General features: G+C 41.8%; 1 protein-coding gene across 2 annotated transcripts in view; it reads right to left on the reverse strand.

The window, feature by feature from the left end:
• The window catches only part of LOC311126983 (splicing factor, proline- and glutamine-rich-like), a 29,096-nt gene extending 19,006 nt beyond the window's left edge, over nucleotides 1-10,090 (reverse strand). For both annotated transcript variants that reach the window (XR_014613077.1, XM_084158712.1), the window contains exons 1-9: nucleotides 9,297-10,090; nucleotides 4,301-4,489; nucleotides 3,833-4,134; nucleotides 3,620-3,715; nucleotides 870-1,066; nucleotides 693-777; nucleotides 498-612; nucleotides 370-409; nucleotides 83-177 (exon numbers count right to left, since the gene is read on the reverse strand). Coding sequence is in view for 1 of the 2 variants with exons in the window: in XM_084158712.1 (XP_084014838.1) it covers nucleotides 83-177; nucleotides 370-409; nucleotides 498-612; nucleotides 693-777; nucleotides 870-1,066; nucleotides 3,620-3,715; nucleotides 3,833-4,134; nucleotides 4,301-4,489; nucleotides 9,297-9,947 (1,770 nt within the window). In the remaining variant the exon portion in view is untranslated. The remainder of the gene's footprint in view (nucleotides 1-82; nucleotides 178-369; nucleotides 410-497; nucleotides 613-692; nucleotides 778-869; nucleotides 1,067-3,619; nucleotides 3,716-3,832; nucleotides 4,135-4,300; nucleotides 4,490-9,296) is intronic.
• Between the last annotated feature and the right edge of the window lie 1,149 nt (nucleotides 10,091-11,239).

The following is an 11,239-nucleotide window of genomic DNA, read 5'->3' on the forward strand; positions in this document are numbered from 1 at the left end:
AGATGACAACTACAGCAACCAATGGAGAAACCCACCCCCAACTGAGCCCTATTAGTGTTCCTCTCCATTTGGAATACATTACCATTTCATTGGGCATCATGGCTCCCCCAGCGTTAGGTCCCGCCATGCCTTGGTGTCCCATGGGGAACTTCTGGTTGGGTGAGCCAAATTGACTGTCTAGTAGGGACAACAGGACTACATGTCACACATTATAATGAGAGTCATGGCAGCCCTTAGGGGGCAAAGTTGTCATATACTTATATAAATCAGTCTCAAACTTCATATTCTTGTTTCAAAACAATTCTGGTGTAAGCTGAAAATAAGACATTTCCCCCCCATAAAAAATATGTTTAAGGATGTACTACTCACCAGCCAGGCCCATGGCGCCACCAGTCATTCTCATATCCCTCTGTGAAATCAAAACAGTAAGAACATGCATATACCTCAAATGCAAATGTCAAGGTCTGAATGGTGGTATGGTACTGTGCTCAGCTTACATTGTCCATGAAGTTGCCACTTCTGTAGGCCTCCTCACGCTTGCGGCGCATTTGCTCCTCAATCTCCCTCTGGCGGAGCATCTCCTCCTCACGTATGCGACGCTCCTCCTCCTGCCTGTTATGCACACTGCCACGTTTTAGTAACACTCCAATAAATGAAGTGTGTTAAACAGTTATTCAACCAAGTTTAAATACCTGAGCTGCATCTCTTTCCTCTTCTGCATCTCTGCACTGTGCATCTCCTCCATGCGTCGTAGCTCCTCCTCACGCCTCAGCAGATCTAAACAGTGTAAGAACATGCATGTAAGACACTTCTACATCTAACTAGTCTTCCATTTTGAGAAGTGGTTGTCTCTGTCCAGCGAAACTTGCCTTGGCGGATCATGTTGGCCTGGTGCACATGGAAAGCATCGTCCATCTCTCCCTCCAGTTTCTCTCGGGCTTCACGGATGTTCTTCTCCACCTGCTGGCGTTGCTGCTTCTCCATGTCGTCCAGGGACTTCCAACGCTTAGAGTATTCAAACTCAAACGTGCCAGGACGGGCAAACCTGGGTGGCTCCTCCCGCTCCCTGCAGGCACATAAGTGTTAGAATAGAAACCAAGTTGTAACCAAGACATAGAACAAAAAGGGGTACTCGAGGGTTAATCATGTTATCTGAAAAACAACCGCAATGGGTTTTTAACAGCTGTGGTATCTGCTAACCCAACCCCGACCTCTGGTAAACACCACCCAGTGACTTTAGCCCAATGAGTCCCACCGTAACGCAGGCGCGTTTTGACTTCTAACTTCCCTTTTAAACATTGTGTTTGACCTGCAGACTTTTGGATTCTTCCATTTCTTCTGCAACCATAGATACCAGCCATCAGTCTGTGTGATTAACGGGGGCTGAGCTAGAGCGGTGTTTGTGAGACAAGGGCGGATCTCAGAGGCCCAGGCCGGGTCTTTTATAAAAACTATTAAAAGTCATCAATGAAAAGCGGAGACTCTCACGAACATGTAACACGTTTTGCTCTATGACGCTCATAAGCTACATAAGAGTCGTTAGAAGGTACGTTTTTTTTTTTACATTGGAAGACATTGTGTCCATTATACACAGTGCATTCAGAAAGTATTCAGACCCCTTCACTTTTTCAACATTGTTACGCTACAGCCTTATTCTAAAGTTGATTCAATTGTTTTTATCTCCTCGTCAATCTACACACAATACCCCATAATGACAAAGCAAAAACAGGTTTTGAAAATGTTTGCTAATTTATTACAAATAAAAAACCTGAAATATCACATTTACGTAAGTATTCAGACCCTTTACTCAGTACTTTGTTGAAGCACCTTTGGCAGCGATTACAGCATTGAGTCTTCTTGGGTATGAAGTTACAAGCTTGGCACACCTGTATTTGGAGAGTTTCTCCCATTCTTCTCTGTAGATCCTCTCAAGCTCTGTCAGGTTGGATGGGGAGCGTCGCTGCACAGCTATTTTCAGGTCTCTCCAGAGCTGTTCGATCGGGTTCAAGTCCGGGCTCTGGCTGGGCCACTCAAGGACATTCAGAGGTCCTGAGTGCTCTGTAGAAGTTACATCAAGGATCTCTGTACTTTGCTCCGTTCATCTTTCCCTCGTTCCCAACCAGTCCCTGAAAAACATCCCCACAGCATGATGCTGCCACCACGCTTCACCGCAGGGATGGTGCCAGGTTTCCTCCAGACGTGACGCTTGGCATTCAGGCCAACGAGTTCAATCATAACAGAGGATCTTGTTTCTCATGGTCTGAGAGTCTTTAGGTGCCTTTTGGCAAACTCCAAGCGGGCTGTCATGTGCCTTTTACTTAGGAGTGGCTTCCGTCTGGCCACTCTACCATAAAGGCCTGCAGAGATGGTTGTTCTTCTGGAAAGTTCTCCCATCTCCACAGAGGAACTCTGGCAGAGTGACCATTGGGTTCTTGGCCACCTCCCTGACCAAGGCCCTTCTCCCCCGAGTGCTTAGTTTGGCCGGGCGGCCAGCTCTAGGAAGAGTGTTCGTGGTTCCAAACTTCTTCCATTTAAGAATGATGGAGGCCACTGTGTTCTTGGGGACTTTCAATGCTGCAGAATTTTTTTGGTACCGTTCCCCAGATCTGTGCCTCAACACAATCCTGTCTCGGAGCTCTACGGACAATTCCTTTGACCTCATGGCTTGGGTTTTGCATTGACATGCACTGTAGGACCTTAGACAGGTGTGTGCCTTTCATGTCCAATCAATTGAATTTACCACAGGTGGACTCCAATGAAGTTGTAGAAACATCAAGACAATCAATGGAAACAGGATGCACCTGAGCTCAATTTCGAGTCTCATAGCAAAGGGCCTGAATACTTATGTAAATAAGGTATTGTTTTTTTAATTGTTTATATACATTTTCTAAAATGTCTAAAAACCTGTTTTGGCTTTGTCATTATGGGGTATATTGTTTAGATTGGTGAGAAAAAAATAATGTCATCCATTTTAGAATAAGGCTGTTACATAACAAAATGTGGTCCTCTGTAGCTCAATTGGTAGAGCATGGCGCTTGTAACGCCAGGGTAGTGGGTTCGATCCCCGGGACCACCCATACGTAAAAATGTATGCGCACATGACTGTAAGTCGCTTTGGATAAAAGCGTCTGCTAAATGGCATACTATTATTATTATTATAAAATGTGGAAAAAGTCAAGGGGTCTGAATACTTTCCGAATGCACTGTATAAGCTCATATAGTGGATGTCACAAATGCCAAACAGTTGTCACCGACTAGTTGGATATTAGTTTTTCAGTCAGGAAACAATGTGTACTTAGAGCATTCATATAAATGTTCTGAAAAGAATATGGTCAAACACTTCATTGTAAGGCTAGATATAAATGCAGATAAATGAAAGGTAGATTTTTTTTGGGATCTTGGGACTGATGGTGTTAGCAGTGTAATTTTCATGACATGGTCCACTGGGCATAACCTGGCTACAACAGCTACATTTTCACTTCACACCTCAATATGAACATAACATCACAAAGGAGTGCTGTGGGTAGGGGTAATAAGAAAACAAAATAAGCACACCAATATAGTACAAAAAGACATGCGATTGAATTAAAGCTATTTAGTTATATGAAGTGAGGGTTACGTATGATAGTTGTGGTTCTTCTGTGCCAGTTTCTCTGGTAGACCATCCTCATCATCGTATTGTTCAAGGGGCTCAACGACGATTGGACGAGGTGACCTAAGACATCAAGAGTATCAATGAATTACAGCCTAACAGCACGTGAGCCATTAGGAGAAAGCTCCATCTGCATTTCATGTTCTACTGAATGGTGCCAAATAAATGTAAATCACTTACGTGGTGAGCAAGAAAACTCCATCATTGCAACGATCCAGGGCCTTTCGTGCAGCAGGTTTAGATGCAAATTCAACAATGCCCTTGCCAGTGGAGCGCCCGCGATCATCTACAATTACCACAGCCCTCTCTACCACTCCAAACTGGGAGAAGGCCTCCTCCAGTAGCTCATTGGAAACAAAAGGTGACAAGTTCTTCACAGACAGTGCAGCTGAGTGAGTTGCAAAGCGCACCCGAAGCGGTCTGCCTTTCATGGGCACATCATCCAGTTCAGCTTTAGCTATCTCAGCCAATGCACGGGATTCCTGGAATGGTAGAAATCTAGTTGTTAAAATTAAACGCCTAATAAGGCACTAACCACCAAAAAGGACAATGTTTATGGTAGAGCTAACTACCAAAAGGTCAATGTTTATGGTAGAGCTAACTACCAAAAGGTCAGTGTTTATGTTAACTACAGTGTGGTGTACTTACGAGGCGTATGAAGCCAAAGCCTTTGTTTTTGTTGATGAAAATCTCACTTGGCTCGCCATACTTCGCAAACAGCTTCTTGAATGTGTCATCTGAGATATCGTTGGGAAGGTTTCCAATGAAAAGGCGGCATCGTTGAGTGTATGTCTTCTCGCCAGGTCTGCGCAGCGAGGACAGTGTCGCTCTCAACTCCTACAGACAGATACAACGTTCAGTTCAGATTCCAATCCTAAAATGTTATAGCCTGACAAATGCCCATGATATTCTGTTACTAGAACATAACTATGGTTAACATTATTACAAGTACAGTAAACAAAAAACGATGTCTTTAGTCCATGCATGTTACTCAATCGCTTTAACAACCCCACCCAGTCGCAAAAAACGGCTGTCCTGAAAACCTTAAATTGAATTCAAGCTCTAATTTGAGTTTGACGACGAACACAGTTGAAATGACGTTGCTTACTCTATTTTTCTTTCAATTCGTTTGGTGGTTTATCGAACATCACTTTTCCACTTCATTATACTACAAGCAAGTTCAGCCAAGGCTAGCTAGCAAGAAATCAGTATTTACTAGTAATGTTATCTGAGATTAAACTAGCAAACATTGAGGTTGTAACCGAGGTGGATACCGTAGACTATATGCAGGATTTTGACACTCCCCCAGAAGAAACGGTACCGAGTTCGGAGGAATTAGTCTTTGGTACAGGTGTTCAAATAACCCCTTCGAAACCCCCCAACCTGAAGAGACTACCAGAAAGTGACGCCGGGCAGACTCAACCACCACAGCCTATCACCAATGAAGCAATCTTAGCAACAATCCAGGGTTTAAACAAGACATTTGACTAGCAAGCTAGTCGGCTGAATAGCTTTGATGAGAGGATTCATAAAAATACCCTCTCAATTGCAAACGTTTCCAAAACTAGAGTTTAATTCAACAGGCATTAAGGATATCACTACTGACGTGAAACTGTTGAAAACTAAAGTTGATGCCCTGACAAAAGAAAACGAGGAGCTGTCCGTGCTGAACAGGCCCAATACAAGCGCCGATGGGGGCGGAGACTGAACGTGAGAGACGAGGTGTGGAGAGCTGCGAAGCTGGCACCGATCTGCAGGGAGAAAGGCATTAGCTTTGCAGAAGATTTGACCAAGCGCGACAGGGATGCCTGTGCGAAGCTGTGGCCACAGGTCGATGAGGCAAGATGCAGGGGAATAAAAGGTTTCTTTCGCGAGGGGTTTGCTGTCAATGACGGCTGCAGGGTGGAGCTATGTGACTGACTGATTGATGCTCTTCTACCTATTGATATTGCTTAGGGCCAAATTATTTGTTGTGGCAAGTTCTGCCTGTAAACATTAACTACCGTAAACACCGTTTTTTCATATGGCTTGATTAGACTTCAGAGTTTTATTTATTTTAAGTTTGAGAATTCAATTGAAGATGTAAACTATGAATATAAGATGTGTTATTACACAAACTATCCATTTATTTTCCTTTATATGGTCGTGACCGTTTGTCAAGTTAATTTTGTAGGGCTTATGCTACTTTATATTATTCAGGGTCCCTGTTAATTCTAGACAACTTTCTCATATACTCTTCTCATTGAACATTTCTCTTTCCTTTTTATCCTTGAACACCAGGGGTTTACGCAACAATGTAAAACGCAAGGCTGTTTTTATTTTCTGTAAAGATTCAGTAAAGTCAGTATTTTTACTCAGACGCATTCCACAGATGTTGACTTAACATTTTGGACTTCACAATGGGGTGACAAGATCATTCTTAGCCATGGCTCATCTCATTCTGCTGGTGTGGCAATACTTTTCAGACGTTTTCCAGGTACAGTTTTAGAATGCAAGTGTGATGAGGGTCACTGGACAACTGTTGTTTTGGAATATAAAGGGTCACATTACATATTGGTAAATATTTATGTTTATAATATATGTCAAGAAACATTATTCTAACATCTATTTGCTGCCTCAAAACTTGAGACATATGTGGCATTGTGTTGTGACAAAACTGCACATTTTAGAGTGGCCTTTCATTGTCCCCAGCACAAGGTGCACCTGTGTAATGATGTATTTTATTTTATTGATTAACCTTTATTTAACTAGGCAAGTCGATTAAGAACAAATTCTTATTTACAACGACGGCCTACCCCGGCCAAACCCGGACGACGCTGGGCCAAATGTGCGCCGCCCTATGGGATTTCCAATCACGGCCGGATTGTGATACTGCCTGGAATCGAACCAGTGTCTGTAGTGACTTTACATGTTGCGTTTATATTTTTGTTCATTATAGATATTACGGAGTTGGAACAAGCCATTAAACAAATGCCTACAGGTAAATCTCCTGGACCAGATGGCCAGACTCCTGAATTTTAACAACATTTTTGGCTTAATAGAGAATTATTGCTTTTGGTCTACAAAGAGGGTATTGCTAATGCCATCTTACATCATTTGAGACCGGGACAAATGGTTCTAACACCCAAACCAAAGGAGGACTCTTTACTTGGACAATTTGAGACCAATGACGTTGTTGGCAACGGACTATAAGTTACTAGCCCATGTTTATGCTAATAGGATGAAAAAAGGCCTTGATATAATCCGTGAAACTTAAAACAATCTTCGTTAAAGGAAGGAGTATTCATAACAATATACAATTGGGTTTAGATATTTTAGATTACAGTGAGTTTATAGAAGGTGTTATATTGTTTTCAGATTTTTTTTAAAGGCTTTTGACACTTTAGAGGACAACTTTTTATTTAGAACTCTACTTTTGGGTTTGGGGAGAATTCCTGCAAAGTGATAAGGATGATGTATAATGATAATAGCAGTTTGGTGGCTATGAGTAATGGAACATACCTTAGTTTCTAAATTGCTAGAGGAATTAGACAGGGTTGTCCAATCTCCCCTCATTTATTTTAGTCACATTTATTTGCCTTATTTCTTAACAAATCTGAGAATTCTAAAATGGATCCGTGTTTTTGGTAAAGATATAAATATCAGTCAATATGCAGATGATAATGCCCCTTTCCTAAAGGATAGGGTGGCTATTCCCTTGGCTATTGACAGAATCAATAAACTTTCTATGGCCTCTGGGTTGACTCACAACCTTATCAAATGCGATCTCATGTCAATTCATTGCTGTGACTGTCAACATTGCCTCCATACCTGTTAAAAAGTACAGTAAATATTTAGGAATTGTTATCACTAAAAACGATATTGATAGAGAATCTTTAAACATTGATAGTATCAATAATTCCATAAGAGTTTCTTTAAGTCATTGCTCCAACGTGATCTCAACGTTGGGTCATATTATTTTGCCCAAGACTGATAGTTTAACTAGAATAATTTACCCAAGTCAGTCCCTTTTTTCTTCTTCTAATAACATCAAAAAGGTCAATTCTGTGACATTTAGATTTATTTGAAGGAATAAAACGCATTATATTTTCAGAAACCTCAATTAGTGAAAGACTATGATCATGGAATACCTGGGATAGGATAAAGTAATCCTTCTACCCCCCCCCCCCCCCCCCTAAAAAAAGTTTTTTATATATATATGGTAAAGTGGTTATCCCACTGGCTATAGGGTGAATGAACCAATTTGTAAGTCGCTCTGGATAAGAGCGTCTGCTAAATGACGTAAATGTAAAATGTAAATGATGGAGGTTTATAGGCTATTGACAGTTGTTAGTGGTTAATTTTAAGATTAAATTGTTAAAATTATGTTAATCTAATCCTACCGCTACATGGCATCATATCCCTAAATTTACATTTACATCATTTAGCAGATGCTCTTATCCAGAGCGACTTACAAATTTGTGCGTTCAGTGGGACAATAACTATTTTTTTTTTTTTTTTACTGGGGGTGGGTAGAAGGATTACTTTATACTATTCCGGGTATTCCTTAAAGAGGTAGGTAAGTCTGTTTAATACATTTGGTGGACTTGAATTCCTAATGAAGTGTGATCTTGAACCTCGAAAAGTAGTGTTACGTTTATTATTATTATTATTTTATGTAAATGTTAAAAGGCCTTTGGTTTGACAAGGGCATTCGTTTTGTATGTGATTTGTTAGACAACACTGGAGCGATTGCCATTTGATGAGTTAACTGGTAAATTTCAGGTAAATAGTACTTTGAGAACAAAAAAAAGGTTTGCAAAGCAATTCCACTTCCTATACTTGGACTTGGATTAAGAACACTTATATTACGAGGTTGTTCCCACTTCAAATGAATGACTTGAACATTTTGGATTTTTAAAAAATGTAACAATGTGTGTATACGATTGGTTTGAATGATATAATTTGTGATTATAATTCGATATTTTGCAATGGAAGTGACCAACCCATGCTTTGGTCAAAAGCGACTACCTTTTACCTTAATTGTCCTGTTATCCCAAAAGTTAAAAGCGCTCAATTTTAACATATTTTCTTCCATCTGCCCTTTTAGTGATTTCTTGCACAAACGGTTCAATTTTGACAAATGCCTTGTGTTTTTCGCTCATCTCAATCTATAGAGCATTTATTTATGCCACCATTCTAGTAGGGTGAATGCACCAATTTGTAAGTCGCTCTGGATAAGAGCGTCTGCTAAATGACGTAAATGTAAATGTAGTTTGGAGGAAAAAGGCGTCAAAGATTTTAAATGTGTCTTCTCACAGTGGCATTCTTCCAAGCGCTTTTACCTACGTAGTGTGGATGCATCTCTAGTAATCCGCTTTCAGTAACATTGTCGAAATGTACCCGATTCTCACAAAATGGCCGACGTGTCTCCCATGTAGCCAACTAACGTAGCTAGTTACCTTAGCTGGCAAAGCTAGTTGGCTAACTCCGCAACAACGGAATGGAACGCTTAACTAGCTCAATGCCATGGCCTACTTTTATTTCACATAACACATCTGCATATCTGACGTTAGATTGCTAAAATACAGGTTACTCTAAGTAACTAGCTAACATACGAATTACGTAATGTTCGCTAGCATGGCTGGCTAACGTCGTTACTCACATTGGGAGGCTGGGCTTCCTCGGTCTCAATTGAAGTATTCTTCTGCGTTTGAGGTTCAGGTTTTTTGATCGCGGGTGCAGATTTAGGTCCATTTCCATTGGCGTTGCCGGGTCCTGGTCTTTGCTGGTTCCTATTAATTTGGTTTGGTGGGGGAGATGAGAGTGCGGGTTTCTTAATTTGGTTTGGTGGGGGAGATGAGAGTGTGGGTTTCGGAGGAACAGGCTTCGGAGGTGGGGACTGAATTTTTGGTTGAGCCGCGGGCGCTGTTGCTGCAGCCGCCGGAGGTGCGGCCACTGGAGTTGCTGCTGCGGCCGCCGGAGCTGCTACCGCAGCGGCCTGCTGTTGCTGTACGGGGCCCTTCATGGTTAACGCAGGCCCAGGAGTAGGTGGTGGCCGAATCGCTTGAGCGCCTGGCTGGGAAAGAGTTGGTGGCAGTGGCTTCTGAGGGGTTATCTGAGGTATCTGGTTGGGTGGTTTTCCAAAGTTACCGGGATGAGGCCCTCTTTGAAAAGGGTGTTGGTTTTGTCTGAAATTATTCAGGTTACCCATTCCACCTCGCATCGGGCCACCAGGACCAGCACCTCCCCGGCGTTGAAATCCAGCTCCACGATTATTTCCTCTAACGTTGAGGTTAAATCTGTCCCGAGACATTTCTGCGTTGTAGGATCACTGGATAAAATAAAAAATATGTACTATAACGTTACGCGTTAAAAAAAAGTTGAAGTATATAGCTAACTGACTGCTATTGTCCCAAACAGCTCTTCTTCTTTCTAAAATGGCGATTCAAAAACGTCGACGTAGCTAGTGATTGTGAAAGGAATCGCACTTGCGCATGCGTTTCTCCGCCCATAATTATTTACATATCGAGCGTCTACACCGGATGTGATTTTTTGTTGTTGTAAACGAGCCTTTCTGTGTTTTTTTAAAACTATTTTTGATGGAAATCATATAATTTCACATTAACGGTCCGTGTAACGCTTATCAGTCTAATAATCTAACACACTCATTCAAATTTAATAATAGAATATTAGTCCATGACCAAAAGGCACCTGAACAGCTTCAACAAAGTACCGCGTAAAGGGTCTGAATACTTATGTAAATGTGATATACAGTATATATGACTATTGTTATTTTTATTTATTTGTTGCCTCTTGGGCCCCCCAAGATTATCGTTTTCTTTAAATAATTGAGCTAAATATACAAAAGTACTCTGAGTGGCGCAGTGGTCTAAGGCACTGCATCGCAGTGCTAACTGTGCCACTAGAGATCCTGGTTCGAATCCAGGCTCTGTCGCAGCCGGCCGCGACCGGGAGACTCATGGGTGGCGCACAATTGGCCCAGCGTCGTCCAGGGTAGGGGAGGGAATGGCCGGCAGGGATGTAGCTCAGTTGATAGAGGGTTGTGGGTTCGATTCCCACGGGGGGCCAGTATAAAAAATATATATATATATGTATTCACTAACTGTAAGTTGCTCTGGATAAGAGCGTCTGCTAAATGACTAAAATGTAATGTAAATGTATTACTTTTTGGACGACATGGGTCCCATTATGCCTGGCGAAAACCAAACACTGAATTCCACAGTAAGAACCTCATGCCAACGGTCAAGCATGGTGGTGGTAGTGTGATGGTTTGGGGATGCTTTGCTACCTCAGGACCTCAGGAACCATGAATTCTGCTTTGTATCAGATAATTCTACAGGAGAATGTCAGGCCATCCGTTTGTGAGCTGAAGCTGAAGCACAGCTGGGTCATGCAGCAAGACAATGATCCAAAACACACAAGCAAGTCTACATGAAAATGGCTAAAAAGCAACACATTTGAAGTTTTGGAATGGTCTAGTCAAAGTCCAGATCTAATCCCAATTAAGATGTTGTGGCAGGAGTTGAAACGAGCAGTTCATGCTTGAAAACCCACAAATGTTGCTGAGTTACAGTAGTTCTGCAT

This window comes from Coregonus lavaretus (genome assembly GCF_964263955.1).
Source record: "Coregonus lavaretus genome assembly, chromosome: 3".
Classification (NCBI taxonomy): Eukaryota; Metazoa; Chordata; class Actinopteri; order Salmoniformes; family Salmonidae; genus Coregonus; species Coregonus lavaretus.